Below are 16,799 nucleotides of genomic sequence, written 5' to 3'. Positions count from 1 at the left end.
ACGGGGAATTGGACGATTGGACAGCATCAAACGGGTTCACATATTCACGAGCGAAGGCAATGTTTAAAAGAAACAATTGTACATCTTAAGATAAGTAAATAACACGAGATACTCTGTATTCAAACTTTTTGAGAGAGACGAGAGAAAGAGAGTATATAATTCTTTATATTAGTTGGTACGTTAAAGTATTTATTTTCATAGACGGATAAAGGACCGACAAATTCACGCTCAATAAAACACAGCAATTGGATAATTCTTCTACACCGGGTACTAAATGAACAGATCAAGGAGCGGGCTTAAGCGCTCGAAAAATCGTAGATGCCCGGTTGACGGTTTCCACAGACAAACACGATAATGAACCCTGTGCTCTTTCAAGGCCGCCGGCGCTTGTCAGTGGGAACGAGGGATCCTTTTCTTTCAGTGGACGATAGCACCGCCCCGAGGAATTTAATGGGGAGGATGCAAGAAACCCGTCGGTTTCCTTTGCCCTAATCGTCCCCGCGCGGGCCACCGAGCGGCTAACTCGATTCCGGCAATTTGTGCACCCGCGAGAGCGTCCGTGTCTTAGAGCACACGATTGCATCCACGGATAAAAGACCAGATTGCAGATACTCGCCGCACTCGAGTCGATGAGAAAACCAAAAAAAATGCGCAACCGCGCGAGATGGGGTGATTTAAATTTCCCAGCACAATTAGATTGAAATTACGTTTTATCACGTGTCCTTGGAAAAATACTGCGAACGTACGATTAGAACTTTAGGGAGTTTATTTGGATCGTACACGAGAACCTCTGGCTTTAATCTCGATGTACCGGTCTGTTGCGGTGAAATTCGCGCAGTGTATACGAATACACGCACAAAAACACGGATCTGGCGCAACATATTGGTAAATTGAAGATATTCCAATATGTTTTCGTATCCCATGATTGTTGCAACATAATACGCTAACCGATAGCGGGCGTAAAATAGTATTTTATTCGGGGAATACCGCGCGCGCGGTATCTGTATAAAACCGTGGCTCCGCGATATTTTTGCGCACAATGAAACTGTGCAATCGATTGGCCTCGTAGACTGGACGCGGCTCGACAGAATGCATTTATCCATTATTTTTTCGATGTTTTGCAAAATCAACGACAACGTCCGACCTTTCGGCCCACGCTACCACCGACGCGTTCAACACAGAGGGATCTTTCGCGCGCGTTTGCCGCCGTCGCCGTCGCGGCCCGCGACGCGTACCGCGCGAGGCACAGAAAATAGACACGTCTATGTACCTGTGTGCATCCGGCCCGGTCGGATCCATTTGTCCGTCCTGCCCGAGGAGCCTAGGCGACGGGAAACACGACTCGCACAATTCGGGAGATATAATTTTAGATAGAAACGTCCACCATCCGCCCTCGCATGGACCCGATACTCCCACGCGCTATCAGCGATATTTCAACCCTCGTACGGGTTCGAATTTACGTCACGCGTCGCGACCGTCCTGTTCCGCGCGAGGACATTACGATTCGTCCGAGGCGACGAGAGGTAACGTTGCAAATTAACGAGTTCGCGAGGAGACCTCGCGGGGAAACTACGTGGGCAGTTTCCGGTAGATAAAGATACCAAGATTATATATATCGGGGGGGAAATGTAACTCGGACGAGTCAAGGAGACGTGAAGCGAATTTACGTCACGCGCGGGATACTCGCGGAAATCTCTTTAATCGGTTCGGTTCATCAATCAATTATCGACGCCGATTTTCTAAATGTAGCCTTCGCGGTTTGAAACGTAGCGTTAATTCGAAGCCTCGAAGTAGAATATGTCGGGGTTAAAATCGTGTTCGATCTTCGTCGGAAGGTGCACTTGGTGTATATCGTACGCGAGAAATTGAGCTCCTCGAAATTGGACCGGTTTCAATCGCCGTGCGTATGGTATCCGGCGGGATCACAGGACATTACGGCCACCCTCCCCCCCCCCCCCCCAGGATGAGTGGGAGCGATAGCGAGATAGATTGGGGATCGTAGCGTATCATTTGCGCCCGTTAACGCGACACCTCGGCCGAACCGGAGAGCAAGCTGGTTGGCAGATTTTCAGGCTCGGGAACACCAACGGGACGGAACACGGAGACCGGAAACCGCTTGCGGCGGGCTTACGACGACACACGAGCCATTACAAGGACGCGGCAAAGGGATTAAATCGAGCCCGCGATTATGTCGTGTGTCCTGTGTTACACGCGCTTCCCCCAGCTGTCTATCGGGCTGTGTTTCGATTAACCCCCGTGTCCTGCGGCGAGAAGATTCCGGAAAGAGACCCTTTACACTCGCGCGACCTTCTCAGGACAGATGACGTGATATATAAAGGCCTGTGTCCACGATGCTAGAACTTGGTCCAGGTTCTAGTTCCGAGAAATGTGTAGCCAATCAACTTGCAGCTTTTATGGAATAGCTGCGAGTTGACTGGCTACACATTTCTCGGAACTAGAAACCTGGATCAAGTTCTAGCAACGTGGACGCAGACCTTGACGCACGTTGGCGATCGCGAGCCAGCGAGAGAGACTTTTCTCGCGAAGCACCCGAAATTTCATCGAACTTGGCCGCGCGCAGGGCAGTTAATTATTCAACAAAAATACCGGTGGGATTAGCTGCCGGGATAACGTCTCTATCTCTTTCTCTCTCGCGCGGCGGGATCGTTACTTATTATCCTGCCGTGATGTATAAGCTTCCTGCCAATTTGGGGATTAACTTTCGACACCCTCGCTTTTCGGGTGACCGAGTCAGCGTTTCCAGAGCTGGATTCCCGGCTCGGGGAGGCCGGAGGGTGAGAGTTTGAGAGAGCGGGTGGACGGGCAGGAACGAGTTAATCGTCGGCGGGAAAACACGGAGGCTCCGAAAGAGTGTTGAGGTCTCTCGTCTGATGCCCACGTGCCAATCATCCCCCCCGAGTTTCTTCTTGCTGTTTTCCCTCCACCTGGACCCTCATCGCCCCCCTGTCCGCGTTCCTTTCCTTTATTCGCTAATTGTTTTCCAACGTTGTCGTAAACAAGTCGCCGTTCCTAAAGAGCCTCGTAAAACAACCGTGGAAGCGCGAACCCCCGGCTCGTTTGTAACGAGCTGACCTATTTTTAGTCACAACTCAGGACTAATTACCCTTCAACCCCGCAGAGCGAGGAAGAAAATGGCGGCGGTCTTAATTCTCAAACGGCGTGCAATTTATTATATCGCGATAGAATTGAGAGAGAGAGAGAGAGAGAAAGATTGTATTGAACGTGAAATTAATCACAGTGTAACTCCCCGATCTTCAATTACTCACAACTAAGGTTTCATCGATTTCTAATATTCGCGTCACCCGTTGTACCTCATATATGTTGTATGAAAAGTGTAAGTAACAGTCACAAGATATCATTTGGTAGCAATTGCGCAAATAAAAAAAATATGGCGGCGTCTAGAAATTATCGACGACATTTTCTCGTCCGCGTCGCGCTCGTTCCCTCTGTCTCTAACTTGCGCATTTTTGTTATCACGGCAGATGCTGGACGTCAAGGACGGCGGAAGAGGGGTGTTCGTCTGCAGCAGCCCCGGTCCTGATCCTTACACGTCGCAGGACCTTTATAATCCCGTCTACGAGGAGCTCAGCAACGGTAAGTGCCGATAATCGATGTTTACTTTGGACGGCTTTGCCCGACGGCGTCTCCTTTTACGCGTCGCGGTTTTTATCACGGCGAAGAAATCGCGAGGGCAACAATGCAACGGTGGAGAGGAGAGAGGGTCGAAATTGTCATTAGACGACTCGGTGGTTGAGCAGACGATCGAAACGCACTGGAGAGAATTCGCGATCGAATTTATCGGAGGCTCGTTTTATTTCCATTAAGTTGAGTTGAAAAATGATAATGACATCTTCGCTTAGGTTTATAAGTAATCCTCGCCAAGATAATTCAAAGCTGCTTCAGGGGCCTATTCTGTAAACGCTTTGCGCACATGTAATATGTCGTAAAAAGCTGCGCAAAGCCCGTAATGATATCGTTAACGTTTACAGAACAGGCCCTTTAAAAAAGGAAAACTTGCTGTTTTACACAAATAATATTAGTAATAAATAATCTCAACCGTGCGCAGTTTTGTGTGCAAGTTTCATAATCCGCAAGACGATAAATAAGCGCGGAAACACGAAGCTATCCTCGTCTATGACGCGCGGAAACCCTAACGTTCCCATGCAGACGCAAATCACGCACTCTCCTTCTAGACGAGACTCGCCTCTGAAGACGCTGGGGAGTATCCTCGGAGTCGAACATGCCCGCGGGAAACGCATAGGTACGGCACGAGAGTATACGAGTTTTCGAAACGGTGTGTCCGCCTCTGTCGGTTGGCTTAATACACGATTAACATGCGGCTGAGTTGAACTAGCGTTAAATCCCATCGACTAACGCGCGCTTTGCGAGACTTCCTCGTTCCCTCCACCTCCTTGCCCTTGCCCCCCTTACGTATTTCCCTTTTCTGGTTTGTTCCTGGTAACTGCGGGACTGCATTTATCAGAATAATCCGGCAGATTCGCGTGCGTCGCGATTTACGGGAAAGTCTGCGGCGTCGGAGATTTATGGGGCAAAAAAGAGCCGATGGAACTTTTTAAAGGCGCGCTGGTGCGAGGAGGATTTTGGAAGTGAGAATCTGCGTGTCGCGGAAGTTCCGACCCGCGGAGTTCAATGAGTTCGCGAGATTGAAAATGCGCGGAAAAGAAAGATGGGATTTGTGTGAATGGAAATCTATAAGATTGCAAAAAGGATAAGTTTTGTAGGTAAACACGAGAAATAGGATGGCAGCGAAGGCACGTGATTTCGTAAATTTAACTATCGCGAGAATCGATGAAGATCTCTGTGATTTAAATGGAAGTGCGCCCAGAAAAAAGTTTCTTTGAAATCAAACAAATTTTCTTGGAAATTTCACCTCACTAGACTTTTATTTGACTTGAAAGAAATAATTTCTTCACCTTGTCCAAAATTTTATCTGATTAAGAATTGAAATCTCTAAGAGAATGCATATTTATTTCTTCAAAAATGTTTTAGTACAAGTACATAATAATTTAGCTGATTCAAAGAAACGTGATTTCAACAGGTGTCTCATTTGTTTAACCTAAATAAATCTTTTTTCTGGGTGTATCGTATAAACTCGCGTATGAGATTCAGGCTCTGCGAGATCAAATCTGTGACCTCAAAATAATTTTTACACTTGCAGATTCTCTCACTATTTACCATAGTATGCAAGAAAATCTTTATGGGAGCAGGTGTCGAAACGCACAAGAAATAAATCTACAAGTACATATATGCATATATTCAAAATATATGTGAACTTAGGAATCAACGAAATTGAGAATTTAAATAAAAATCGATAAATTTACAAAATATACGCACTGAGAAAAAGATCCTAGCCTATCTAATCGGATAAACAATTGCATATTGACAAACGGATATATTCAATTAAATTGTATATCCGATGAAAAATATAATCGGTTTTTGATTAGATAGTTTTTCGATTAAATTTCATCGAATATGTCCATAATTTAATCGGAAAACTTAATCAGAAAAACCGACGGTTAATTTTCCCGATTAATTTATTCGATGAAATGCAGTCACCGATGAAAGATCGACAAACCACTCATATTTTTCATCGGATACGTCCGTTTGTTATTATGTAATTGGATTATCCGATTATATTTAATCGGATATTTGTCTCAGTGTGTCTATTATAAAGATATAATCAGAGTCCGAATACATCTCGACAAACGAGAATCTGATAAACGCCGTTTCACGTTGCACCTTTCCGTTTGTTTTTCTCTTGTAATTTCTTTGAAATTGTTTCCCCTCCCCCCCCTTCTCCGTCACCCTTTCTCTTTTTCTCCGCGGTGATCCCACTCTTGTGCGCTGTCGTGTATTCTACCGAAGGGAGATAAGCGTGACACGACCTCTGACTTATACTTCCCATTAGTTGGACGGCTAATTAGTATGGTGATGAGGCTTTCGACGTTTGACGAGGACCTGGTAATCGAATATACATGCTGCACCGCGTGCATTAGTCGTAACCACGGCGCTCGGCCCGCGCATATATGTATGTACGCTACGTACGCATCGTGTACGTTCCCCGAGTTTCGAGACGAGAGAGAACATCGATCTCGAAGAGGGTGGTCCTGTCCCTTGCGGGCTTGTAAAAACGCTCGGAGAGAATTCAACGGACCAGCCGCTCGACGGGCCACGTCGACGTGGAGGATAACTCGCGCGTTGCAACACTGCAACATGGAACTGATCGAATTGAGCCCCGCCGAAATGAAGTCGCTTGTTCTCGACAGGATAATTCCCCAGTCGCGACAAGTACCTTCGATAATTCTCGAGACGCGTGTACCTCCGGTCGTATGATTTCCAGATACACGCTCTCCCGCGTCCTTCGTGTCTGACTTATTTCCCGACGTTTCGAAGACAGTGTCTCTTGACTTGGTCGGAACAACTCAGGCCACTGTTGGCTAACAATGTGTGCCGCTTTCACGAGAAATCCGAGACGACGGGAGTCGAGAATCACGTCCCGATCGACGAGATCGACGTCGAACGGTTAACAGGTCATCCTCTTCTGTTCTCGCTGGAAGCAGCGGGAGGATATTTCGAGGGGACACTCGTCCGAGACGACAGAGGATATCTCGAGTGGTTTAATGGCCGGCGAAGTGCGGACTTAAGAGCTCCGAGAGCGAAGCCACGGTCCGATAGCACCTCCAATCTGTTTGAGAATAATTCGGGTGCGTCACGTCCCGCGTCTCTATCCCGGTCCTCATTCCGATCGACGTCTCTCTTCCGTGCCGCCTCTGTGCCGCGAGATAACAATTAATCGGGGCCCGTTCGATTTCTCGCGATCTCGACCGCCACTCTATCCCGGTCCTGTTTCCAATCGACGTCTCTCTTCCGTCTCTGTGCCGCGAGATAAAATTTAATCGGGGCCCGTTCGATTTCTCGCGATCTCGACCGCCGGCGTTGCGCGCGACATCCCGCGCCGCGTTCCGCTTCCGCCACGATATGTCCCGTTTTACACCGCGATTATTTATACGATATCTCCCCGTTTTTTCAACGTGAACTCGCGTATACACGGCCCGCCGTGTCGTTAGTATTGATCGCGGCTCAACCACGACATTTCGGCGGAATAACGCGAGGCAATTAATGCAGGAGCGAAGCGGAGTCTCGTGTTGCCAAACCGACGAAGCGAAATTTTAGCTCGGGGCCGAGGTATATATCGGGTTACTCCAATCACATCCCGTGGTGAAATCTTTAATTGTTACAATGCGTTTCTCGTCCTAAACCGGCCTTCCGTCCTGGAGCCTTACCGTCCAAACCCGCAAGCCAAATCGAATCCTTCGCTCCGGGATCAAAAAGCCAGTGATAATCGATGAGTATGTAGTGTGGAATGGAATGCGATTGCCGTCTGCATGAGACTTCACGACGTATTCTTTAAACAATCGCGCTTCTCACAGAATAACAAAATTCAAATTGCGCTGTTGCCAAAGGGAAGATACATTTTCATGAAATTTAATAATTTTTAGTGGTTTGAATGGAGTATTTTTCGACGACTGTTAATTAATATTTAAAAAACAAAGGGTCAAACATAACATTGCATATAACAGTTGAAATTAATGTTAGAAATGAACCTGTTAATATCATAATTGCTGCAGCGTACGTGGGGTCTACACATAAAACAATTGAGTATAAATTCATGTCGCTTGAGCTGCAAAAATCACTAATAGACTCGGTAGATGCGTAGTAACAACCTTGAGTTGACAATGTTATTAATCGAATGAGATTTAAAATCCCTCTCAAGGAATGAATTATTAAATCCCGGGAAACAAAATTCCCGTCAAGATCGCAACAACGTTCGAGTCACAGATTTCTATATGCCACTAGACTGCTACCTTCGAGCTGCATCGATGTGTCATTGACAGATGCACACATACTACTTTATTCACCTAACAAGACATGGCGGAACTCTTGCCTCACTTTTCAGCTCGAAGGTAGCAGTCCAGTAGTGTATGTATAGAAGTCTGTGATATTCGAGTTCGTCAGTTAAATCGCAATTATAAATATAACGTCAAAGTCCATACGTTATGTCTCGAGCTGATTTCACCCGAGTTTCCCGACAGAAACGCGATTAGAAATACGAATCCGCACTTCCGCAGCTTTCACCCACTCTCGTATCTTACGAAATAATTCACCTTCCCAGAAGCTAATTATCCACCTGATTAATTTCTACCGCGTGCCGAGGAATACTCTCGTTTCTCGACGTCCAGTTAACCCCCGCTAAATTATCGGACGGACCTTATTCGCGATTAATCAACCCGCGCCGTCCCGCTAAGAACGAAATCCCCGCTGTTATCCGCGCGTCACACCGTCAAGTTAAGATCCTTAAACGAATCTCGATCCCGCAGGGGACCATCCGGAGACGGACGAGGAGAGCGAGTTAAACGCCCGCAATCGTTTGCATCACCACCACCACCACCACCGTCACCATCACCGCACGACCAGCGCGTCCAAGCCGGCGAGCGAGGACGAGTTCGCCGAGGACGAGCTGTCGGTGGGCGAGCCGTCGGAGGCGAGGATGCTCACCTCGAGCAGCGGCCCCACCTGGGGTACGTGCCCGGCCGGTGGCAGGCCACAGCGCGAGCGACGCGGCCGCAGCCCCAGGAGCCTCGACCGGCGCAGGCGGGACAAGAGCCACGACATGGGCGAGTTCCACGAGGGTATGCTGCTGGACGCGCTGCTCCAGCTCTATCCTAGCGTCGCAGGTAAATCGCGGCTGAAGCTACCGAGCTGTAACGATACTCCGGTGGGAAATGGGGACAAGGCGGTGCCGCGTGTGAAAGGGACGACGGAGAAGGCGCGTTTCCCGAGGAAAGTAATTCCGCTCGAAAGATTTTTCCCCGGTTGTAGCGCGCGCTGAATCAACATCTCTGAACTAACAATGATGTTTGCCCGTCCGCTCCGTAATTGTTTACCGTTCTTACGTTATTGGCCGGCGACACATCGGCCTCTCGACTCCGGTCGTCGACGATGCTGCCTCCTTATTTCTTGCCCTCCCCGTTTTTCTACCTGCCCCTCGAGGAACTGTTTGCCGTTTTAACATTTGCCTAGAGTGCGTGGCGCTTCTACGCGATCGAGCGTTAACATTTTTAGGCCCTGGACCGCCTCGCTGTGACCTGTCGCGGTATATCGTACGGGGTCTTTCACTACCTACCTACCCTCTTGATGAGACCGAATCGAATTTGATAAACTTGAATCGAAACTTGGCGGACGTAACGCGCGCTCTTCTCTCTGCACCGAAGTAATCTCTCCTGCCGTTATTCTCATTTTCCCATCTCGACTTCCCACCTCAATTTTCTATTTTGATTTCCTACCACGATTTTCCCCGAACTCCGCGTTAACTTTTCAACCTCGTTACAGCGTGCCCGCGGTAATATAAACGCGTCCCCGAGCTCCCACTGACTCGAGTCTACGGTTTCAGGCGTGGCCGGTACTCGAACGGGCAGCACCCAACGCCAGCAGTCCGTCCCGTCGGTGGCGCACAGGTTACCGTACTTCGTGCCGACCTTGCCGGCAGCCCAGGCACCGCGGCTCGAGGAGAACCCCTACGAGAGCGTGCCGGTGCTGGGACCCCTGCACCGCTACTCCAGCCAGAACAGGAGCTGCAAGGAGCGCTCGCGCAACGGCAAATCCGGCGGCGGCGACAAGTACAAGTACCTGTCGTCCCAGCAGCAATACGCCGGCGACTACTACGGTCTGCAGGGCCAGCCCGACGTCACGACGCCGCTCTACACCCAGGTGGGCGGCGAGTACTCGGACACGTACTCGCAGCCGACGGACCGGCTGTTCGGCGGCGGCGACGACAAGTACAGCCAGCCGGTGTATTACACCAACTCGACCCGGGACCCGGCGTGCGATCAGGTAGTCAACACCGGCCGGCTGTATCAGGGCCAGCCCGACAGCAGCTTCGGCAGCGACAGCGGTTACAGCCACCACACGTCCGGCACCACCGGCACCACCGGCACCACCGGCACCCGCGGCAGCAACTCCCGGACGAATCACCGCAGGGACAAGCAACGCAACTCCCACCACTCGCACCATTCCGCGGACTACATCGTGTCCTAATGGAGGACCGATCGCGACGTCTCCGACGGCATCCCCGGAGACGTTGCTCTCTCCTCTGGGAAGGGAGAGAGACGAGATGAGACCTCGTTCCCGTCGCGTTGCTGCCACGACGGAACGACGGCGCCCGTCGAGCGCGCTCGTTAACGGAGAGAGAACGGCTGATGCCGATTCGGCTGTGCTGAACTGTATTTTGATACTTCGACGTCCACAGTTAAGAAGTCAATAAGGGCACTCTCGTCGCCCCGGCGAGTCGAGTCGCGACGACCGCGTCGAACGGCTCCGGCCGTCGGGGCGACGAGACCCGGCGAGCTACCGACGATTCGGACTTGACGAGAGAAACGCAGTGATCTCCTAGTGATTTATACATATAACCGACACGCAGGACTATCTAACAAATTTATTTGTAATCCAATGAGACTCAGGCTGGTACCAAAGGACGCTAACGATTACTTTTACCTTTTTAGTCCGATCCTTTGTAATTTATACACGTAGAGGGAGAGCATCAGCCGCGGAACGAGCCGACCTCGTCCTCGCCGCAAAACGTGCGACTACCAATCGCGAAGGAGTATCGAAACCACCCCGTCAGGCGATTATCCCCCCCCCCCCACATCGCTCTTTCAAGCAATTCACAGTTTTCTAGCCACACGGGCGTGCGAGACATTCGGAATCGAGACCTGCCGGATCGAAACTGGCAGATCTGTTTATTCTAAGATGAAACTTGATATTCCTAATGTAACATCGAAAATCTAAGGATGTGGTGGTTTCCAGGCTGAATAACGAAGTCGTTCTTAAACGGCGCGTACAAATTGCGAGATAAGCGGGTCTCGATTACGGGCGTCTCGCCCCAGATTAACCGATCCACTGCCAGTCCTATCCTAAACGGTCGGACGTGTTCAGCCGACCGGCAAGTCTCGTACAAACTTTGATACGACGGAACGTATAATTTTTGCCCCGCACCCGCAGGAGCGGATCCGATCGCGTATACACGGTAGGGAACGTTAGACAGCACACCACGCGGTTATCTAGTCCAATAATAATCACTTTCCGTACCAAGGACGCTTTAGGGAGTCTCGGCGCGAAACAAAGCGACACACGGTAGACTAAACGTCGGCCCCTCGAACCATCCGTCAGCGGGAAGGCGGAATGCAACGTGTGTGTGTTGGAATCTGATGAACCGATTGAATCGCGACAAAAGCGTTCATGCAAAAGGATTTTCTAGGGAAGACTGTAACGATTTATTTACACGTTGTCTTGTTACGCGACGAGCTTTTATGTAATATACATATATCTGATGTGATACATCGGATTGCAACAAATATACTGCCCAGTTTTTCAAATTTACAAAAAGTGCCGCGCAATTGCGATAATAATTAATAGATGTAACCCCGGGGAGGTAGGCACTAGAGCGCGCCGTTTTTTTTTTTTGGCGAGGAAAACAACGGCTAGGACTAGACCAGGAGTTGAACCTGCGATCTTACGCTTACCGGGCGACTGCTCTTCCTACTGAGCTATCCAAATCCACACAAATTAATAAATAAAGAAAAAATAAATTAATAAATAAAAAAAACACTGCTAGTATGTTTTTAGTTCTTTCACAGTACAGCATTATGTGCAAAATGTTAAATCTGGGGAAGAACTGAATATATATCAATAGTTTTTGTTCAACTTTCGTTAAAACAATATTTTTATATCTCTCTTTACGTTCATGAAGAACGCAACTCTAGAAGTAGGTTGTCAACCTCTATCCAACCCCCGTTATCATATCTGGTGGGACTTTCAGGCCCAAGGGGGTGCATGTGGCAGGATCTCTCTCTTCACGAGCTTCAGCTTATTCAATGGGACGCTCCGTCTATGTTTAATGTGTCTATGGGCAGGATAATCTTGCTGGTTGCCACTATTTTCCGAGAGGCGTTCGAATAAAAACCAGCTTGTTCTTGGTGGGATTCGAATTATTGATTCCTTCGATCTTTTGGTTCATCTGTTTACTAAGCGTACTTCTCTCTGCACTATACTGGAATATCTAGTCAAATGAGACAAAATAGACAGAGTGTGACAGACCAACGGTACCATCCTGTTTCTTTCTAGTAATTTGATTGGTCAGTGATTTTCTATCTCACCTTAATATAAGTCTCGCTCTGGCGTTCATAAAGTGAGATAGAAAAATCATTGACGAATCCAATTACTAGAAACAGAAATAGAAATTATACCATTTGTTTATCTCACTCTGTCCATTTTCTTAACGTACCAGATACTCCAGTACAGTATGAAGTTTCCCGACGCCACGCTCGATTTCTGATGAAACGCGTCGCGATTATCGTAGTAGTTTGTTAATCTGCCCAATCGAGCCAAGCAAAATAAAATCGAGTCAGCCTCACTTTCGAACGTGAAATCTTCTTTTCCGCAATTATTTGGTTCTGCGCAGCGTAAATGTACGCGAAATAGATCGCAAGCGAGATGTTTGAATCAGATTCCAACGTGCATAATACGATTTCGAGGAACCGCAAACGCCACGCGTATCATTAGTTCCATCGCCACACTGCCGCTAAACGCACATTCGCGCTTCCACCTGCTGGAAATTTTTGGGCGCGCGCGAGCCTTTTATTTTTATAATCCCATCGAAGCGTAAAGCTACAAAGGTCGCCCGATAAAGAAAGAGCAGCGGAAGAGAAACTCTGTTCCCGAGAGAGCGTACCCTTTCTCGCTCTGAAAAAGCTCTTCGATGAAACTCGACTCGCGACACACCTGACATCGTTCGTAAAAGAATTCCCTTTTCCGGTGCCCGCGATAATGCATTCTCGAATCGCGATTTTCCCGAAACAGATAGCCGGAGGAGCGAGGCAGCGCTAACGAAGTCTCGACGTGTTGTTAATAACGTAACGCAGAACCGCGGCGTTAGGAGATTCATGAGCCGGCAATTGCGAGCCCCGGCCCCATTCCGAATCGCCATTTCGGCGAGCGCCGGCTTTATCGCGGACTACAAAGACTCGGGCCGGACGACTCCGCGAATGACCCGAATCACCCGCGTCCATTATTCAGCACATTATTATCGCGATCGGGTCGAGAGCGCCCGTGTATGTACGAACACAATCCTCGATCGGTAGTCGCACGTGGATGAGTCGCGGGTTCGCGGATTACGCTGAACACCGACGCTGATTTGTTCCTCCGGGATGTCGCTTCGTCCCGTTATCGCTAGGTAATCCTCGGATCGTCACCCAAAGAGACGAGAACGCCCCCGAGGAAACGCAGTGACTCAAGAAATATGAAATAATGAGTGGCTGAGAAGTGTTACACGGTTATCCATGTGTTAACTTATCCCGTTTAAATTTCATTCTCTTCAAGTTCCTATCATCGAACGGAAGGAAGTGTGCAGAAGCTCGGCGCGATTCATTTAATTAACGCTGAACATGGCTGCGAGCCGGAACGTACGATTATTGTAACGAGCGTTAATTGTGTGGTGAACTGAAATGAAACGGGATAATTTAACACGTGGGCAACTCGCGTAGCACCCTCAAGCCCTCGTTATTTTCTATTTTTCAAATGTCTGTATTATATTTGCAGCGAAGCGAGCTAGTCATAAGGACACACATCGGACAAATCGACGAAACATTGTGATTGTAGAAATATCGACATGCTTTTTTTTATACGTCGGAACGAAGTGACACCTCCGGGAGGGACGCAAGGTAGTCGAGGCTTTTGGTACACCGCGAGGGACAGACCAAAGCGAGAGAGCGTGACGCGAGAGTGAGAGGTGAAAGTGTTCGCGTTTAGCATGTACAGACGCACGTTAGTACGCCGTATAAAAATACCGCTATCCCTTATATACATACGCATGTAAGAAAGTAAAAAAAAAACGGTAATCGACGAGAGAGTGATTGTAAATAGAGGAACCGGGAGGGCAGAGACGCTCCGCCCGAGTTGTAGCATAGCTGTACCATAACACACGATATCGTTACCGAAATCTTTTCCCGTGCGTGTGCGGCGTATAAGAACGAGAAACAAAGATTGAAATTTAATATATATATATATATATACATATATATATATAAAAGAAGCTATGTATAGAGGGAGAGAGGCGCGAAAGAAGAGATTATAGATACGAATATAATTTTTAAATTATTTGTAACGGCAGGCGCGCGCGTCGCGACCATGGCGACGAAGACCGGAAAAGGAGGAGAATTCCATTGTATCTTTCCTTTTCGGAGCGAGAGGGACGGGCAGCGACAAGTGGCTGCCTCCGCGAGGGGGTGTCCTCTTTGAAGCCCTCCCGGGCGTCGCGAGCCTCGCTCTCGCTCCTCGAAACAGTGCACGCTCTCTTTTTAGACGCGCCTAGACGCGAATACCTCAACACACAAAGAAATAATCGCTCTGTTGTAAATATAATTTTATATGTGCGAGCCGGCGAGATTGCGCGCGGTGTGGCTTGCGCGATCGCAAACGGCAAAACGAGGCCCGGTCCGTGGTGACGAATATTATCGTTGAAGGGGCAAAGGTAGCCCTCGTTCGCCGAGCGCGACTCTCACTTCGTCCTCTTGTCGTACAATCGTGAAATTACGTGAAGATACGACGCCGATGATGTCGCGAAACCGGCGCCAGTTATTATCGCGCCGGGTCACTCGACTCGTTAAAACTGCAGCTCGCATTCTCCGATACTTTCATTGCCGTTAATTTGGGAGAATGAATATTTAGAGTCCGGCTGTGCGCTCGGAAATTTTATATAAAGCGACGGCGTTATTGGCAATTTTGGATTTCCCACGTTAAAATGTTTCCGCGTTGGAGAACCGGCCCCGTGACGCGGCGTCGAAACGACATGCCATATTAACGATAACTCGCGCAAATCGAAAAATCACGCGGCGCGCGACTATCCATGTTTTTATGCGGGGTAAGGAAATCGATGCGCGCGAGTTTGCGTTTATGCCCGGACGGGAAACTTTGCCGATCGCGCAAACGCCCGCCGTTCGATGTCGCGCCAATCGGAAAACGCTCCCGAAAGTCGTGCTCTCGATCGTCGATCTTAAACTATCCTAGACGACAGCACCAGCAATAATGTACAATTACGATTTCGAAATGCCCCCTCAGTCCTCTTTTCGTTGTCGTTGCGCCTCGAACGAATTGCGCCGCGGAGCGTGTTTTCGCACCTTCGCCAGCCTAAGGATAATTAAAGTGGTTCGCATCGCTCATTATGTTCTCGCGTCTTGACAAATTGCAAAAGCTTTCGACAAACAAGCTGAATTAGTTTTGGAGGAAGTGCGAAATAATCGAGTAATTCCCGTGCTGATTTAATTTCGGGAAAAGCGATGAAAAGTCCATTTCTTTCGCCGATCGTCGGACCTTCTCGCGACGAACTGCCGGGCGGCAGCTCACCAGTATTATTTTATTAATTAATTTATTAACGAGTTAATGAATCGCACCGGGACGACTGCGCGACTTGCGTCGCGAAGCCCGTCGAACGCGAGGGAGAGAAGCTTCTCGTCCGAGGCAGAAGCGAAATTTCTGATTATTAGCTAATTAGCGCGATTCCGTAAATTAGACTAAGGCAGCTCTCTCATCGTTCCTCAGGAAGAGTGTACATTCGAGTAAAATAATATTAATCGCGAGAGAGCATGACTGGCTAGAGCGCGAGAGCGAAGGCGGGAGAGAATGAAGGTGTTACGGTGTGTACTTATTACAATGAGAGTCACGCACGATCAAAAAGAGAAAAGAGGAGACAACTGCATACAATCAAAGTGCGCGCATGACACGATCGAAGTGTCGGGCGACTCGAGGATCGAGCGAGGATCGGAGGAAATGCGAGGAAAAAGAGAGAGAGAGAGAAAGAGAGAGAATCAGAATCAGAGAGAGAGAGAGAGAGAGAGAGAGAGAAAGAGAGAGAGAGAATCGAAAGGCGGATCGAGCTATACACGCTTCTGTATTTTATTGCGTCCACGTTAATCGAATGTTTCGCGAATGTTGTTTTATCTTTTTCTTTTTCTTTCCTTGTGTATAGCTTGTATGATACGTACGGCGGAGGTCTAAGTTATTCTTGTTCTTATTTTGTTTTTTAAACGGGGAGACTCGGAAGCGAGAGCCGAGTCGGGGATCCTCGCGTTACGAGGATCAACGCGATTTGATCGTTGCATATCGAGGGTAGCGGGCGAACGAGCGAAGTTCGCGAAACGAATCACGCGTGATCCGCAGCGTGCGCAAATGCGTTGATAATAGGATAACAGGCGGATGCGTTCGTGAACTATTTCTCACCTGACGCTTGATTCGCGTACTCGCGAAATGCTCGACGTCTCGAATTCAACTCTCCGAGACGTAAAATTCAAGACCAATTGACGAGCATGGTTTAAGATCAACTGACAAGTAAATCCTTCTAACTTCTCTCATAGAAAATTTTACCTGACTATGCAAATCGCTGCGCCTCAGTTTACATTCGACGTAGATTTGTGTACGAATTGCGGAATCAGGCACGAGTCGTTTGGCGTACGCGCCCCAAGTATTTGATTTGTAAAATCGTCGTCCTTCGTTCGCCGTCGCGATACCTTTATTGTTGCTCCGTACCGTGCGCGCGAGACTAGCGAGCTCTCCAGCTCCGAAACGCGAGCGAGGAAGAAAGGGAGAGGATCAAAGGGAAGGAGAAGACGAGAGGGGAAATAAAGAGAAGGGAATGCACGTACGCGAAA

General features: G+C 48.6%; 1 protein-coding gene across 1 annotated transcript in view; it reads left to right on the top strand.

The window, feature by feature from the left end:
* Nucleotides 1–16,787, top strand: part of LOC105567946 — a 51,892-nt gene extending 35,105 nt beyond the window's left edge. The window contains exons 3-5 of the mRNA XM_012023237.1: nucleotides 3,504–3,615; nucleotides 8,421–8,777; nucleotides 9,494–16,787. Of these exons, the coding sequence (XP_011878627.1) occupies nucleotides 3,504–3,615; nucleotides 8,421–8,777; nucleotides 9,494–10,137 (1,113 nt within the window). The 3' untranslated portion in view covers nucleotides 10,138–16,787. The remainder of the gene's footprint in view (nucleotides 1–3,503; nucleotides 3,616–8,420; nucleotides 8,778–9,493) is intronic.
* The last annotated feature ends 12 nt before the right edge of the window (nucleotides 16,788–16,799 follow it).

This window comes from Vollenhovia emeryi, unplaced genomic scaffold, assembly GCF_000949405.1.
Source record: "Vollenhovia emeryi isolate VEMERY1.0 unplaced genomic scaffold, V.emery_V1.0 DF939133.1, whole genome shotgun sequence".
Classification (NCBI taxonomy): Eukaryota; Metazoa; Arthropoda; class Insecta; order Hymenoptera; family Formicidae; genus Vollenhovia; species Vollenhovia emeryi.
This window is presented reverse-complemented; position numbering and strand designations above follow the sequence as displayed.